At 45.3% G+C, this 18,033-nt stretch overlaps 1 protein-coding gene across 2 annotated transcripts in view; it reads left to right on the top strand.

Moving 5' to 3' along the window:
- Nucleotides 1-18,033, top strand: part of PTPN11 (protein tyrosine phosphatase non-receptor type 11) — a 40,932-nt gene that overhangs the window by 3,795 nt on the left and 19,104 nt on the right. For both annotated transcript variants that reach the window (XR_014551809.1, XM_083629455.1), the window contains exons 2-6: nt 9,986-10,108; nt 11,346-11,540; nt 13,604-13,796; nt 15,126-15,242; nt 16,189-16,302. Coding sequence is in view for 1 of the 2 variants with exons in the window: in XM_083629455.1 (XP_083485581.1) it covers nt 9,986-10,108; nt 11,346-11,540; nt 13,604-13,796; nt 15,126-15,242; nt 16,189-16,302 (742 nt within the window). In the remaining variant the exon portion in view is untranslated. The remainder of the gene's footprint in view (nt 1-9,985; nt 10,109-11,345; nt 11,541-13,603; nt 13,797-15,125; nt 15,243-16,188; nt 16,303-18,033) is intronic.

An 18,033-nucleotide genomic window follows, 5' to 3' on the forward strand; every position in this document is an offset into this window, starting at 1 on the left:
GCCAAAGACTCACTTAGTCTTGAGTGGCCATGCTCCACCTGCAGTGGAACCCCATTTTGCATCAACTTGCCTGCTGAAGAACATTTGTCTATCAGAAGTCTTGAAGGCCACAGAGGATGATGGGGAATTTCTGAGGTGCATGTTCAGTGGTTCATGTAGAGAAGCCTTTGCCAACCGTCAGCCTGGTGGGAGTTGTAGTCCAGGTTGGCAAAGACTGATGCTGAGCATTGGTAGATTGGTTGTGATGGGCAAGCTGAAGCTTGCTTGCCGTTGCTGATTCCTTTTTTTCATCAAGGAACATCTGATGAGGTTTTATGAAATGTGGTTTTGACCAGTTCAGATTAATTTCCAACCGGAGTTTGTGCTACCTATGGTTTACACTTGATTTTTGAAAGCCGCCTTGAGAATGTTTCTGCCTAAAGGGTGGGATAAAAAGGTAAAGGAGACCCCTGACCATTAGGTCCAGTCGTGGCCGACTCTGGGGTTGCGGCGCTCATCTCCCTTTATTGGCCGAGGGAGCCGCCGTACAGCTTCTGGGTCATGTGGCCAGCATGACTAAGCCGCTTCTGGCGAACCAGAGTAGCGCACGGAAATGCCGTTTACCTTCCCGCCGGAGTGGTACCTATTTATCTACTTGCACTTTGACGTGCTTTCGAACTGCTAGGTTGGCAGGAGCAAGGACTGAGCAACGGGAGCTCACCCCATCGTGGGGATTCGAACCGCCGACCTTCTGGTCAGCAAGTCCTAGGCTCTGTGGTTTAACCCACAGCGCCACCTGCGTCCTGTAAAGGGTGGGATAGAAATGCTATAAATAAATTAACAAACAAACAAATAATAATGATTGATTCTAAGCTATGGTTTGTGGTCCACGTGGCTTGAATAGTTTCGCTCTTCGTTCCATGAGGATCCCTGGATCCTTTTTTTAATGAGGTTTTTATTATCTCCCCCAATAAAACAGTAAAATAGCAGGTACAAAAAATACAAAAAAGTCCTCTCTTAAAAGAAATTCTTAGCCCTTACCACCCACAGAAGTTCTTACCTGAACTCTTTCCTTTCTCCTCCCAGCCTCTCACCCTGGGAGCCCGTCATTTTCCTGTCTCTCATCCAGGGCCCTCCATCAGCTATCTGCCCCCCCCATGAGTATCCAAATTAGAACCTTAATAAAGGCCACAGACATAGGACTCTAAAGAAAGAAGAAAATAAAGAAGGAAATGGATAATAAGAAGAGAGGAAAGAGAAAGAAAATAAGCTTTAAAAGACAAAAGAAAAATAAACATTTGAGAAAGATACAAAAACAAAACTTCCGATTTTACATCTGCCAGTTACATAAAAAAGAGGCGTGTTTAAATCATTCAATCCATGCTAACATCTGTCTTCTCCACTTTCTGTTATTTGCTTCAAGTCACGGTGTCTCAGAATCATTCATTTCTTTTCATCATGAAAAGTCCAAGACCGACTGTCAAAGATCCCTGGATCCTATTCCAAATATCAGCCAACATTTCAAACCATGGATTGACAATTTAGATTAATGCTAAACCACACCTTGGCCCAAAGGACTGCAAGCCAACTTCAGGGGCTGTGGCTTCAGATCCTGGTTTGGCATACACATACAAGTCATCCCCCCCGCCCGATGGTGCTGGTTCAAAAATCAGAGAAACCGGGCTTCCGGAGGCGGCGCGAAACTGTAATGGCGGTCCTCTTCTAGTCTGAAGAGGGGCTCCGCAGGAAAGGGTCGTTTCGCTGCGGCACAGCGACGACCCATCAAGAAAAACCACGAGCAGAGTGAGCTCGTGGCCGTGGGACTCGGCGGGCACCTGGAGCGACCCCGAAATCGCGAAAGGAACCCCGTAAGGGGCTCCGGAGTGAAAGAGGGGTAGCGGTGCTGTGAGTTCATCGCTCTTTCTGCGGGAGTGAAGCCGCGCAGCTGTTGCAGATGAGCGCCGACCTTTCTTCCTTTAAAGATCCGACTGAAACAACAAACCCGTGAGTAAGGACGTTAAATTCGGCAGTAAATTCTTGAAAAAAAATTTTGGCTGTAACCGGGAGACGTTAAAAAGGAAGTCCGCCTCCCGGAGCTGCTTACAAGATCAAAGCAAGGGATTAGAGAAGCGAAAAGCGGCTGAAAAGGGATGTTTTAAAGAGGGACTTTCATGCACTTTCAGAAGTGACTGTTAACGAGAAAAGATAGACTTATTTGTGAGCAATTTTTTAAAAGGAAAATTGGAGCGATCCTCCCCAGTAAGATCATTCAAAGCTAAATTCCAAATCGTCGGGCTGCTGGAGGGGAAACTGTTTAACTGCGGAACTGTTACAAATTGTTACAAACTTTTACAGACGTATGGATACCCTTGAGCTTTTGAGCTTTAACAAGCTGGACTGGATACAAATTGTAGGCACCTTTTTGAAACTTTGTTAAAAGTTTAAAGTACTCTGCAGGACTTGTTTATTACCATTTGGGACTATTGCATTTCTGTTTTTTAACATACAGGGGACTTTAATGGCGGAAAAGTTGCCTTCTTCTTTTTGAAACTTTGGTGGTACTCCCCCTAGAGGATTTTGGGAATATAAGGCCTGGGAACAGCTTTTTATGTTTACTCTCTCTCACTGGATTGTTTTTAAATTGGATCTGTCTTTCCCATGGGACAATAACAATTTGACCTTGAACATTGACTGATGAGTGGTACAGGAAAGACAAGAGCAGCCAAAGCCAAGGAAGCTAAGGAGAAGGAAAAGGAAAAAAAGCAGGCACAGCTTGTACAAACAACTTTGACTCAGGGACGCAGATCATCAGTTCCAGCTGTCCTGGGCGTACAAAAGGCAGAAGCCGAAAAGTCTAAAATTCCAGCAGAGGAAGAAATGGCAGCAGGAGCATCTGAGGGAGTTCTGAAACAAATCTTGGAGCAGTTGGCAGCTTTAAATCAAAAGGTTGACAACCAATCATCAAAAATTGACCAAGCTACATCTTCGATCCAGAAATTGACAGATCAGGTTTCCCAGCATACACAAGCAATTGAAAAATTGCAAGGAGCTACACAAGAAAACCGTAATTTGGCTGGGGAAGCTGTTCAAATTGCAACGGCAGCTAGAAAAGAGGTCGAGGAAGTTAGAGGTGAAGTTAAACCTTTGCATAAACAAATTGGTGAACAACAAGCCTACCTCTCGATGGTGGAATTGAAAAATCGTGAGAATAACCTCAGATTAAGAGCAATCCCAGAAATTGAACAAGAAGATTTAATTGGATTTTTGACAACAGAATTTTCAAAATTCTGGGGCATTAAGGAAGAAACTGACTTTAAAATAGTGTCAGCTTTTCGGCTGGGAAGATTGGTAAGGAAGGACAGACCCAGAGATTGTTTGATAATTTTGAGATCAAGGGAAGAGAGAGACAAAATATTAGGCCTACATTTCGCAAATACATTGGTGATACAAGATAAAAGGGTGGAAATCTACCGAGATATCCCAAAACAGTTATTGGACTTGAGAACCACTTATTCAGAACTGGCAAGACTGCTGAGAATCAACACAATTCGTTATAGGTGGGAGTTTCCACAAGGGTTATCATTTACTTACAAGCAGAAGAAGGTAAAGATAAAAACACCAGAGGATTTACAAAAGTTCCTGCACGATCACGGTGAAGATCTCCAAAAAGAAGCAGCAGCACTTTGTCCTCTACCACGAGCTGGGATTCCGCCTGGAGGCGGAGCAGGCCCTACACCCTCGGGACCAGAAGATACACCACTCTAGGTGTAACAAAACAGTACAGGATGTCTCTGCAGCTACTTAGTTGGAATATAAATGGCGGAAATTCCCCGGAAAAAAGAAGGAAAATATTTCACATATTGAAGAAAGAACAATTGGACATTATTTGTTTACAAGAAACCCATGTGACCAGGCTTCATAGAAAAGTTTTAGTTAACAAAAGACTAGGCCAAGAATTTATTTCATCAGACAAGGTTAAGAAAAGAGGCGTGGTGATATATGCCAAGGAGAGCCTGGCACCAAAATTTGTATTTAAAGATGAGCAAGGAAGAATCTTGGCGATTGAAATCCAGACACAAGGAGAAAAAATTTTGATATTAGGAATATATGCGCCAAATGACGGGAAATCAGAATTTTTTAAGAAGCTGCATGAGACCATGTTGGACTATATGGACTACAACAACATCATAATGATGGGAGACATGAATGGAGTGGTATCTACACATATGGATAAGTCTCAAAATCAAAACTTAACATCAGATGGCAGACTGCCTAAAACTTTCTTTGAACTGATTGACAATTTGGATCTGATTGATATATGGAGGACAAAGAACCCCCTAGGTAAAGAAGGAACTTTCTTCTCTGAGGCCCACCTGTCATGGACAAGGATCGACCAAATCTGGACATCTAGAGGGCTGGCACCCAAGACTAGAAAGGTGGAAATCTGCCCAAAAACATGCTCCGACCACAATGCTTTGAAACTAGAACTTAGACTTACCCAAACCGGTTCCTTCAGATGGAGAATGAATGACACCTTATTAAGAGATCAAGAGATTGTGAAAAAGGCCCAAAAAACGTTAAAGGACTATTTTGAAATCAACCTGAACACTACAGTTGAAAAAAGAATGATCTGGGACGCAAGTAAAGCCGTTATGAGAGGGTTTCTGATACAACAAAATACAATCAAGAAAAAGCTCTGGAATGGAAAGAAGGAAAAAATATTGGAGAAAATATATCAAGGTGAGAAGAAACTGAGAACCAATCCCAAGTCAAAGGAAGTGCTGAGAGAAATCAAATTCCATCAAGCACAATACTCTAAACTGATAAATCAAGAGATCGAATGGAAAATCAAACAGATGAAGCAAAGATCGTTTGAATCAGCAAACAAATGTGGAAAGCTGCTAGCTTGGCAGCTGAAAAAAAGACAAAAGTTAAATACAGTGACAAATCTAGAGATTGAAGGAAGAATGGTTCAGAAACCAGAAGAAATCAGGAAGTGCTTCCACAGATACTTCAAAGAACTTTATGCACAAGGGCCTCAGAAAGAGTTGGAGATAGATCAATTTTTAAGGATAAATGGACTACCAAAAATAACCCAAGATAAAAGATCAATCTTGAATTGTAAAATAACTCAACAGGAAATTGAAGGTGCCATTCAGAATATGCAACTTGGCAAATCTCCAGGCCCGGATGGGCTTACCTCCAAATACTACAAGACTTTGAAGGACTACTTGACACAGCCTTTGATGGAGGTATGCAACCAGATCATGGAGGGGAAGAGGGCACCGGAAACGTGGAAAGAAGCATTCATCACATTGATACCCAAGCTAGAATCTGAAAAGACCCAGCTTAAGAACTACCGTCCCATCTCACTCCTGAATGTGGATTACAAAATATTTGCAGATATTTTAGCAAGTAGACTTAAAAAGGTCTTAAATGAAGTAATTCACAAGGACCAAGCTGGCTTTCTCCCTGGTAGACATTTATATGGAAATACCAGAAACATCATTGACATTTTGGAACTATTGCAAACCAATAGGAACACAAGGGCGGTTTTAATCTTCATTGATGCGGAGAAAGCATTTGATAATATATCTTGGAAGTTTATGAAGAAAAATTTGGAAGGGATGGGAGTGGGACGGGGGTTTGAAAATGGAATAGAAGCAATCTATTCAGAACAGAAAGCTAAATTAATAGTGAACAATGTGGTGACGGAGGAATTTAAAATTGAAAAAGGGACACGACAAGGGTGCCCTCTATCCCCTCTTTTATTCATTTCAGTCCTGGAGGTGCTATTGAACATGATTAGGGAGGACCGGTTGGTACAAGGGATAGAGGTCGGAGTGAAACAATATAAACTGAAAGCTTTTGCAGATGACTTAGTTTTGACATTACAGGAGCCAGAACCCAGTACAAAAAGAGTTTTAGAACTTATTCATGAGTTTGGTCGGGTTGCAGGATTTAAGTTGAACAAACAAAAGACTAAGGTTTTGGCCAAAAACTTGACATCTACAGAAACAGAGGGGTTTCAGAGAGAAACAGAATTAAATGTGGTTAAAAAGGTGAAATACCTAGGGATTTATTTGTCTTCCAAAAATTTGAACTTATTTAAAGACAATTATGAAAAATGTTGGTCGGAAATTAAGAAGGACTTAGAAATTTGGTCAAGATTAAAACTTTCCTTGTTGGGTCGAATAGCAGCTATAAAAATGAATGTATTGCCGAAAATGTTATTTTTGTTTCAGACCCTACAGATCGTGGACAGAGTGGAATGTTTTGGAAAATGGCAGAAGGATATATCTGGGTTTGTCTGGCAGGGCAAAAAGCCTCGAATAAAGTTTAAAATACTAACTGACTCGAAAGAAAGAGGAGGGTTTGCCCTGCCGGACTTGAGGTTATATTATGAATCTGCAGCCTTCTGCTGGTTGAAAGATTGGTTTTTGTTAGAAAACACTGATGTCCTGGATCTGGAAGGGTTTGATAATGCTTTTGGTTGGCATGCATATCTATGGTACGACAAGGTTAAGGTTCATAAACTGTTCAAAAATCATATTGTCAGAAAATCAATTTTTGCAGTCTGGATGAAATATAAGGACTTATTAGAGAGTAAAACCCCGAGGTGGCTATCACCAGTGGAGGCCAAGGCTCGAAAAAGACCCAATATGGAGGCCTATTGGCCGAAATATTGGGAAATAATTGAAAAAATTGGAGACAACTGGAAACTGCAGAGTCAGGATAAACTAAAAAATAAGGTGCGAGATTGGTTACACTATGCTCAAATTCAAGAGGTTTTTAAATTGGATAAAAAAGTTGGTTTCCAAGTGGAAAAATCGAAATTGGAGATAGAATTGCTAGAACCAAAAACTAAGGTATTATCGAGAATGTATAACTTGCTGCTTAAGTGGAATACACAGGATGAGACAGTTAAATCTGCCATGATAAAATGGGCACAGGATGTCGGACATAACATTATGTTTGAAGACTGGGAAAGGTTATGGAACAACGGGATAAAATTCACGGCATGTAGTGCCCTGAAAGAAAATATTATGAAAATGTTATACCGGTGGTACATGACCCCAGTCAAACTAGCTAAGATATATCACCTATCTGATAACAAATGTTGGAAATGTAAGGAGGCAGAAGGGACATTTTTTCATCTCTGGTGGACCTGCCCAAAAGTGAAGGCCTTCTGGGAAATGATTTACAATGAACTGAAAAAGGTATTTAAGTATACCTTTCCCAAGAAACCAGAGGCCTTCCTGCTGGGCATGGTAGACCAGAAAGTGTCAAAGAAAGATAGAACTTTGTTTATGTATGCTACCACAGCAGCAAGAATACTCATCGCAAAGAATTGGAAGACACAAGATTTACCCACGTTGGAGGAATGGCAGACGCAGTTGATGGACTATATGGAACTAGCTGAAATGACCGGCAGAATCCGAGATTTGGATGAAGAATCAGTCGAGGCGGATTGGAAAAAATTTAAAGACTATTTGCAAAAATACTATAAGCTGTATGAACTTTAAGACAGTGCATGTTTTTGGAAAGGTTACGCTTTAGCAAATATGATTAAGCAAATGGTAAAATTAATGACAAATGAGAAAAGAAGTCAATGTGAATCAAACATTTTATGTTTATTTTAAAAGGTAACAAAGTTAAGATACAATATACTGAATATGGGTACATAATAATGGAAAGTTCCAACAAGGTTTGAAATAAGGTAACAAATTGCTGATATTGCTACTACAAAGAACGCAGATCTGGAAGGTGTGGGGAAGTCCAATGGTGTTTTTTTTTGTTAAAAAAATCAAAAATTGTTTCTTGTATTTGGGTCTTTCTGTATTGTATTGAATTGTCAAAATTATGAAAAGAAACGTAATAAAAATTATTTAAAAAAAAAAAACAAAAATCAGAGAAACCGTGGTTTGGTTTTAAATCTGAAGCCGTTCCACTGAACTGGTGGAAGCCCAAGACAAGTGGGGTAGAAAGGAAGAGAGAAGAACTGGGGAGCACACATAGCTAGTGTAGAGTTCCCTGTGCCATTCGATTTGCATGAATTTCTTGGTAGTATTTTTTTTTAAAACCAGGGTTCTTGCTGGACAAATGATCCCCAGCTAGCAGGACCAGTGGTCAGGGAAGATGGGAACTGTAGTTTCAAAACATCTGGAGGGCCGAGGTTGAGAAAGCCTGCTCTAAGCACTGCAGAAATACTTTGGTGGCAGTATATAAATATTTTAATTACCAATGATAATAACTCATTAGGCTTTTCAGGAATCTTGAGTTTTTGCCCCAGGGTGGGAAGTGCAGCCTAAGCCAAAACGTTGTCTCAAGTTAGCCGTATTTCTAAAAATAAATCAGACAGCACTGACTGCATAGGCGGCAAACGCTGGGTGAAAGGTGCTGTTTGTGTGGAGGCCTTCGCTGGCAAGGTGCTATATTAGTCACGGGAAAGGATGGTTGTGGGTGGCTAAGACCAAGAGGATATATGGAGGGCATTTGCAAGGTATTCCCAGGCTGGGATGGCGTTGAGTCTCTGCGAAGTCTGCCAGCTCCACGCTTTAGAGGAATCCTTTGGAGCTGAACCTTCTAAAGGCAGGAGTGGATTCCCCATCAGCTTTCGCGGCTGCATTTGTGAAGCATGAGGTTGTACCTTCCCTGTTGGTTTGTCTTACTCTGTTTGAAGTCTCGGTTGGCAATGCAAATCCTTTTCTTGGGACTTCTCCCACGAATGAAAGTCTTATAACTTAGAGAGAAGGGAGATTTTGCCCCGCATAGTCTTGCCATTTCATTTAACGTATTTTTTGCTCTATAAGACTCACTTTTTCCCTCCTAAAAAGTAAGGGGAAATGTGTGTGCGTCTTATGGAGCGAATGCAGGCTGCGCAGCTATCCCAGGAGCCAGAACAGCAAGAGGGATTGCTGCTTTCACTGCACAGCGATCCCTCTTGCTGTTCTGGCTTCTGAGATTCAGAATATTTTTTTTCTTGTTTTCCTTCTCCAAAAACTAGGTGCGTCTTGTGGTCTGGTGCGTCTTATAGAGCGAAAAATACGGTACTTTACTCAGGCATGGAAACAGCTGCTCGCCTGTGGTGATCAGGTGCTACCTGCAGGGGAGCATCTGTAAATGGCAAGTGGGCTGGTTCTCTTTCCTTTCAGGTTATCAGCGCGCCATAGATGACGCAAAAGTAAAGGAAGGGCCGCAATGCGATGGCAGCACAATGCTTTGCATGTAGAAGCACCTGGGTTCAATCCCTGGTGTCTCAGGTAGGGATGGGGAAGGCTCTGGTCTGGAATGCTGGAGCACTGCTGCCAGTCAGTGTAGACAGTATTGAGCCAGATGGGCCACAAGCATATTCAATGTGTGAAGAATATGTTTTTGTTTTAAGAGGACTAGTAGCTTATGAAGATTTGTTCGGTTTTGCTAATGACTTAGATTTCTAAAACATGGCTTTTTTGTTGCTGCGGAGGGGACCCCATTCTTCCTCTTTTTATTTTTTTTAATAGTATTTTTTATTAATTTTAACATATAAATTGTAAAATGTACCACAAAACTTATCACTTATACAATCTTTCTGGACTTCCATCAGCACCTCTGATGATCCACCGTTTTAACCACTTCTTATGCATTTCTTAACTTTATATTGCCTTTACATCTCTTAACAAATCATCCTCCCCCTTTTCCATTTTTTCAATACTTCTAATAATACGCCTCACAGAACTTCTTGCAACCCTACAAACGTCGTCTGTTCTTCACAATTACTTTTCAAATGGTCCGTAAATTTACTCCAGTCTTCCGTGAATCTCTGGTCTCGCCGGTTTCGAATCCTTCCTGTTAGTTTATCTAATTCTGCATAGTCCATTAACTTCATCCTCCATTCTTCAATCGTCGGTAACTCTTCTTGCTTCCATTTTTGGGCCAATAATATTCTTGCTGCTGTTACTGCATATAAAAAGAGCTTACATTCCTTTCTATTTATATCACTCCCCACCGTTCTTTCTCTTTTTAGATGGTTTCACCCAAATATAACCGGAGTGGAGGCAGAGAACCTCCTGCTGACACGAGGAGTAGATGGCAGCTTTCTGGCCCGGCCCAGCAAGAGCAACCCTGGGGACTTCACCCTTTCAGTTCGGTGAGTCAGTTATGAGAGAGAGTTTTGCATGTAGGAGATCCTAGGGTCAGTCCCTTTCAATCTCCATTTGACAACCTTACTAAGACCTCTTTAATCAGGTGATTGGCCTAGAGTATATGTATGCAAATATAGTGATAGTTTCATTGTGTGGTGAACCAGCAACCCCTTTCCTCTTTCCCCTTGGAGGTTGAGAAGCCCAGTTTCTGAAGAGGGCAGGGAAGCGGGAGGAGGGAGCCTGGCCTGAGTTCAGAGGCCTTGGAAAGCCGATGCCAATCAGATAATTTAGATAAGGGGTGGGGAAACTGCAGCCTTCCCAGTGTGGCTGGATTCCCCTTCCCATCAACATCCGACTAAACATCAGGAATGACTTTCTGACAGTAAGAACAGTTAAACAATGGAACGGACTCCCATGGAATGTTGTGGACCCTCCTTCCTTGGAGATTTTTAAGCAGAGGTCAGATGGCCATCTTGTCAGGCATTCTTTAGCTGGATTCCTGCATTTCAGGGGGTTGGACTTGATGACCCTTGGGTCCCTTTCAACTCTACAATTTTTGTTTTTATTCTATGAACATAAGGTAAAGGTAAAGGGACCCCTGACCATTAGGTCCAGTGGTGGCCGACTCTGGGGTTGCGGCGCTCATCTCGCTTTATTGGCCGAGGGAGCCGGTGTACAGCTTCTGGGTCATGTGGCCAGCATGACTAAGCCGCTTCTGGTGAACCAGAGCAGCGCACGGAAACGCCGTTTACCTTCCCGCCGGAGCGGTACCGATTTATTTACTTGCACTTTGATGTGCTTTCAAACTGCTAGGTTGGCAGGAGCAGGGACCGAGCAACGGGAGCTCAACCCGTTGCGGGGATTCGAACTGCCAACCTTCTGATCGGCAAGCCCTAGGCTCCATGGTTTAACCCACAGCGCCACCCGCGTCCCTATGAACATACTTGAACGCTAATTGCAGGAGAATCATCTTTGTCGTTAGTACCCAAAAAACTTGTAGAACCTTGGAAGAAGATTAAAGACACTTGCTTTTTGCCACTCTCGCTCACTGCAGGCAGTACATTTAAAAACAAAAGCAGAAAACACAGGCACTGAGCTCAGCTCGGTGCCCCAAGCGGCCACCTGCTCTCCCACATCCAAGGCCGGCCCTGACGGGGAGAGATGGGTCTGACTTGATACAAGACAGCTCCATGTGATCATATATGCATTCTTGTAAGTCGGCTTTCTTGCTGTCTCTACCAGGCGGAATGGAGCAGTCACCCACATCAAGATCCAGAATACAGGCGACTACTACGACCTCTATGGAGGGGAAAAGTTCGCCACCTTGGCAGAACTGGTGCAGTATTACATGGAACATCACGGGCAGCTCAAGGAGAAGAACGGCGACGTCATCGAGCTGAAGTATCCGCTCAACTGTGCTGACCCCACGTCTGAAAGGTGAGAAAGCCGGGAGTTGTGCGAGGAGGCAGCTGGGCACCAAAGAGGATGATTTCCTGGTGATAGGGCATGACGAATGTGGTGGCGTCAAGCAGTGGCGGAGGAACCCTATCCGGCACCCGGGGCAGGGCATTCCGTACGGACTGCGCATGTGCGGCATCCTGTGTGTGCGCACTCTGGGATGCCGCACATGCGCAGTCATGCCGCTTGCATGGCGACCATATGGGCTGCCATGCAAGTGGCATCCCATACGGACTGTGCATGTGCAACATCCTGTACGGAGTACATGCGCAGCAGCCCGTACGGTCGCCATACGAGAGGCAGCCTGTACGGACGCCACGTGCTCGTGGCCACTCTGCAGCTGGGGGGAGGCAGGGGGCATCTAGTGTCCCCCCCCCCGAGTGGCACCCAGGGCAGACCGCCCCCTCCGCCCCTCACTTCGTATGCCCCTGGCGTCAAGGTAGCCCCTGCAAGTTCTGGGTGTGGCCAGTGTTAGCATTAATGGTCTAGGTGAAAAGAGGCCTGGCTTCCGTGAGTCAGGCCTACTGGTGAACCAAGCCCGTCAACAGCTTTACAGGGCTAGGCTTACTGTAATTTAGCTGTTTCCTAAAATTTATGTACCGCTTGATTGTGACTTGCAAGAAGGAAAAGAGAATAAAATTATCAGTAAAAACAGTTAAAATCAACTATATAAAACATTTAAAAAAATAAAATCAGTGACAAACAGAAAACAGATTAAAACAAGTGTCCGCATTATACTGTATTTTTTTGCTCTATAAGACACACTTTTTCCCCTCCAAAAATTAAGGGGAATTGTGTGTGCGTCTTATGGAGCGAATGCAGGCTCCATGGCTTCAGCAAAAGCAACACGAAGCCTCCGGAGCGCAGCGGGACCCCTCTTGCTCTCCTGGCTTCGCTTCGCTGGAGAGGCGCTGTGCAGCTTTCCCTCTCGCACAGCACCCCTTCAGCGAAGCGGGAGGAGAAATGGAAGGGGCTCCGTTTCTCCTGCCGCTTTGCTGAAGGGGTGCTGCGCAGAGAGGGAGACAATTTTTTTCCCTTGTTCTCCCCCTCTAAAACTAGGTGCGTCTTATGGTCGGGTGCCTCCTATAGAGCGAAAAATACGGTATTTATGTGAATAGGCTTGCCTAAAAACGTTTTTGGCAGGTGCTGAAAGGAGTACAGCAAAGGTGGCTGCCTGAAGTCAACAGGCAGGGAGTTCCAAAGTGTAGGTGCCAACACACAAATTCAGAGTGAGTATTATGTGGCACCTGTGCCAGGGCCAGTTCTGCAGATTGAAGCAGTGTAGTGGGCCTATGCGGAGTAAGTCCACCTGGCACGTAAATGGGTCCCAAGTTGTTAATGGTTTTGTATATTAATAGCAACACATTGAACTTGGCCTGGTAACAGATCGGCAACTGGTGCAGTCTCTGGGCAGAGGTGTTACATAAGAGTGAAGTGTGCCTTCCAGTTTCAGCAACCACTTTTTTAAAAGCAATGTATATTTAAAAGGCTTGTGCATCAGGTATCATAAATTTTGGCACTTCTGCATTGACCCCTACATCACACCTGTTTGTGGAACAGTTGCTGAGCGCAGGGTTCGAAATTAGCAGGGCGCCAGGCGCATTTTGCGCCTAAAGATTCTCCATTTGCGATCACCTCCAAAAGTCTGGGTGCCATTTTTTAGTGCCTGGCCGACGCTCAAGGATTACTGAAATGTATGTGATTTGAAGCTTCAAAGTATATGTGAAGGATAGACAATATATTAAGGAGTTTAACAGTAAAGAACAGAGTGTTTTGAAAACTGAACTGTGGTACCAATATTTTTATTGTAAACACCAAATTAAGCATGCATTAACAATTTCTGCTAAAACTGTGTCACTTATGTGAATTGCATCTCTCCCCGCCCCCCCCCCCCCCGGTGGTGACTAGACATTCTGTTTTGGCGCCCGCAACCCAGGTCCTGTAAGCCATTTGGCTCCTAGCTTTTCTATCCCACTGGCTGAGTGCAGGCAACTAGTGTGTTGGCCCGATGCGACTCACCTCATTTTGCTGCCTTTCCAAAGGTGGTTTCATGGGCATCTTTCTGGAAAAGAAGCGGAGAAGCTGTTGACAGAAAAAGGGAAACATGGGAGTTTTCTTGTCCGCGAGAGCCAGAGCCACCCGGGAGACTTTGTCCTTTCCGTTCGGACGGGGGACGATAAAGGAGAGAGCAACGATGGGAAGTCCAAAGTGACGCATGTCATGATCCGGTGCCAGGTAAAGGAATGAGGATGTGGGTGAGGCAAAGAAGCTGTAGGCCTGGAGGAGGAAATTGCTGGAGCAATTTCTGGGTGTGCTTTATTGGAGGTGGAAAGTTTGCATTCTGCATCTAGGTAAAGGTAAAGGGACCCCTGACCATTAGGTCCAGTCGTGGCCGATTCTGGGGTTGCGGCGCTCATCTCGCTTTATTGGCCGAGGGAGCCGGCGTACAGCTTCCGGGTCATGTGGCCAGCATGACTAAGCCGCTTCTGGCGAACCAGAGCAGAGCACGGAAACGCCGTTTACCTTCCCGCCGGAGCGGTACCTATTTATCTACTTGCACTTTGATGTGCTTTCGAACTGCTAGGTTGGCAGGAGCTGGACTGAGCAACGGGAGCTCACCCCGTCGCGGGGATTCGAACCGCCGACCTTCTGATTGGCAAGTCCTAGGTTCTGTGGTTTAACCCACAGCGCCACCCACGTCCCTCTCTGCATCTAATTGCAGTCAAATCTTGGTTCCCGAATGCCTCTGTTTTGGAACGTTTCGGCTCCCGAATGTCGAAAACCCAGATCTAAGTATTCTGGTTTTTAAACGTTTTTCAGAACCCGAACATCCGACACGGCTTCTGTTTGAATGCAAGAAGCTCTTGCAGCCAACCGGAAAGCCACACCTTGGTTGTTGAATGTTTTGGAAGTCGAACGGTCTTCCAGAATGGATTACGTTTGACAACCGAGGTTTGACTGTAGTGGAGGATTTTTTTACTGTATCTCTCCCCCCCCCCCCCCATTTTTTATTAAAGTTTTCTTTTGTAATACAAGACAATAAAAAACAAGGTAATCTAAATAAAAACAGCTAAAGAAAAGAAAATGCAGAGTCCTCTCTCGAAGGTAGCTCTTCGTTCTTGTCTCACACAGAAAGGGTGGACCCTCGCAGCTCCCACTTGGGAGTTTTTCTTTGTTCTCTGAACCTCCCTCCCTGGGAGATCCTTCACCCAAAGTCCTTCGCTGACCATCCATCACCTTTGTGTCTGTATAATCCCAATAAAGACCTAGAACAGAGGAGACCAAGGAAAACAAAAGAGAAAGAAAGAAAGAATAATGAAGATAAAAGGAAAGAGAAAGAGAAATCCTCCTCCTAAGATGACATCTTGAAATAATAAAAATGTGCTTTTTGGTGCGTGCTGAGACTGGGGTTTTAGTCATATGCAGATTTATGCAGCCTGAATTGATTTTCTTGATAGATGGAAAATAATTTCTAAAAGTGACTGGCCTAGAATAAATTATGCAAATACCGGGCACCCGCGTGCATAGCTAACTAGCGCCTGTCTCTTCTCCTTTCCTTCCAAGGATATGAAGTACGACGTTGGCGGAGGGGAGAGATTTGATTCCTTGACAGACCTTGTGGAGCATTACAAGAAGAACCCCATGGTGGAAACCCTGGGGACTGTCCTTCAACTGAAGCAGGTGAGAAGAAAAGCTCCCGGTAATGAGCATTTTGGAGAGGGATGAGCTCCAGTCCTCTGCAATGGCCCTGGTGTGCGTGTGTGCCTGTGTGCTTTTGTGGGCAGAGTGAGCCCTTCTATGTGGATCCCTTCCCTCTCCAGGCTTCTGATCCTCAGCAGGGCATTGCTTCGCAAGCAGAAGGTCCCAGATCCCTGGCATTTGATGGCACTTTCAGAGCACAGTATCAGTTGAAACTTAGTTTTTTACATTCATAGAACATGCTCTTCTAAATGTATGTTTCCCCCCTCGTTGCCCTGATCTTGACTTTGGAGAAAGGACTATAAATGTCACCGCTTCGGAAGTCAATGCAAGGGCCAGGTGCCACCATGCCCCCCCCCCAAAAAAAAACCTCTGCTTACAGCTCCCAACCTGGATGAATGGGTCTTGAATCCAAACTCTTGGAAATGGGTGCATCATTTGGAGCGCATGAACATTTTCCATACAGTATGAATGGATCTTACATGGGGGCTCTGTCCCAGGGATGGTAAAGTAAAGGTAAAGGGACCCCTGACCATTAGGAACAGTCATGACCGACTCTGGGGTTGCGGGGCTCATCTCGCTTTATTGGCTGAGGGAGCCGGTGTACAGCTTCCGGGTCATGTGGCCAGCATGACTAAGCCGCTTCTGGCGAACCAGAGCAGCGCACGGAAATGCCGTTTACCTTCCCGCCGGAGTGGTACCTATTTATCTACTTGCACTTTGACGTGCTTTCGAACTGCTCCGTTGGCAGGAGCAGGGACCGAGCAATGGGAGCTCACCCCGTCCCGGGGATTTGAACCGCCGACCTTCTGATCGGCAAGTCCTAGGCTCTGTGGTTTAACCCACAGCGCCACCCGTGTCCCTCCCCTGGATGGTGCCTATACACAAAAATGTCTATGCTCACCTGCCTCTCTTTCTTTCTCCACAGCCCCTCAACACCACCCGCATCAATGCGGCAGAGATTGAGAGCCGTGTCAGAGAACTGAGCAAGCTGGCAGAGACCACCGACAAAGTCAAACAAGGCTTCTGGGAAGAATTTGAGGTAAGCGGGGTCGTCTGCCTCCATGGTTGGAGTCAGTAAGTGCTTCTGAATGCCAGTTGCTGGAAACCACAGGAGGGGAGAGGGCTGTTGTGCTTGAATCTTGCTTGAGGGTTTTCCATTGGGGCAACTGGTTGGCCACCGTGAGAAGAGGATGCTAGACTAGAAGTGCCATTGGCCTGATCTAGCCATTGACTCTTCTTAACTAAAAGTGTGTCGAGTGTGGAGCTGTTTTGCGTGCATCTGTGATTTCGCATATTGATTTGAACTTACCAGCTCGTCGCTTGGGCTGCAGTTTGTTTCTTGTGCATGTTCAGTCTTTCAGTGCAACTCGGAACAATGCTTGTGAGTTGCTCTTAGAGTTTAGGCACTTCTGAGGAACGAACTTTGCCTCCCAACGCTTTCTTTGCCTCTGGGTGAGGTTGCTGGTTTGTTGGTGGAAAGGTAAGAGCTTTCCATAGCATCGCTGCGGCACCACTAGAGGGAGCCATGGCACCGATGGATTTCTCTGGGTTCTTCTTCCTAAAGACTCAGTGGCTATTGCCCAGCTTGAGAGACCCACTAAGCATTTTGGTTTTCTGTGACCGAAAAAGGACCTTGTTTTTAAACCTGGTTAAGGAGGCAAACCAGGGGACATGTGGTCTAAACCACAGAGCCTAGGGCTTGCCGATCAGAAGGTTGGCGGTTCGAATCCCCACGATGGGCGAGCTCCCGTTCCTCGGTCCCTGCTCCTGCCAACCTAGCAGTTTGAAAGCACGTCAAAGTGCAAGTAGATAAATAGGTACTGCTCTGGCGGGAAGGTAAACGGCGTTTCTGTGTGCTGCTCTGGTTTTTCAGAAGCGGCTTAGTCATGCTGGCCACATGACCCGGAAGCTGTCTGCGGACAAACACCGGCTCCCTCGGCCTATAGAGCAAGATGAGCACGCAACCCCAGAGTTGTCCGTGACTGGACCTAACGGTCAGGGGTCCCTTTACCTCTAAGGAGGCAAACCAGGCCAGCTATGATGCTACCTAGGAGCCCTTATGTGCGTTTTAACCTCATTAGGGTTCAGCCCTGCCTAGAGCTGGAGCAGGACTCCCCCACCCCTAATAATGTTGGGAGGCTCCCAACAGAATATTAAAAACACGATAAAACATCAGTCATTAAAAACTTCCCTAAACAGGGCTGCCTTCAGATGTCTTCTAAAAGTCTGATAGTTGTTTATTTCCTTGATATCTGATGGGAGGGCATTCCACAGTAGCTCTCTGCATTGCTAACTACCCCAAAGGGCTGTTAGATACAGACTTCCCTGCCACAGGAGTGGAGGACCCTGCATTCGCAGCCTGGTGCCTGGTCGGCTCTCAGGTGCCCTCCTCCAACCCCAGCCAGAATGTTCCCTGGGGCCACAGCAGTTTCAAGGCCATTGGCAAAGCACTTGGCTAGCTGCCTGTGAGGGCTTGTGAGCAACAGCTCTTCCTGAAGCAAGAAACTTATACGGCTGCCGAGACCATATAACACCAATCCTGAAAGACCTACATTGGCTCCCAGTACATTTCCGAGCACAATTCAAAGTGCTGGTGCTGACCGTTAAAGCCCTAAACAGCCTCGGCCCAGTATACCTGAAGGAGCGTCTCCACCCCCATCGTTCTGCCCGGACGCTGAGGTCCAGCTGTGAGGGCCTTCTGGTGGTTCCCTCCCTGCAAGAAGCGAGGCTACAGGGAACCAGGCAGAGGGCCTTCTCGGTGGTGGCACCC

Source organism: Podarcis filfolensis, assembly GCF_964270895.1.
Source record: "Podarcis filfolensis genome assembly, chromosome: 8".
NCBI classification, from domain to species: domain Eukaryota; kingdom Metazoa; phylum Chordata; class Lepidosauria; order Squamata; family Lacertidae; genus Podarcis; species Podarcis filfolensis.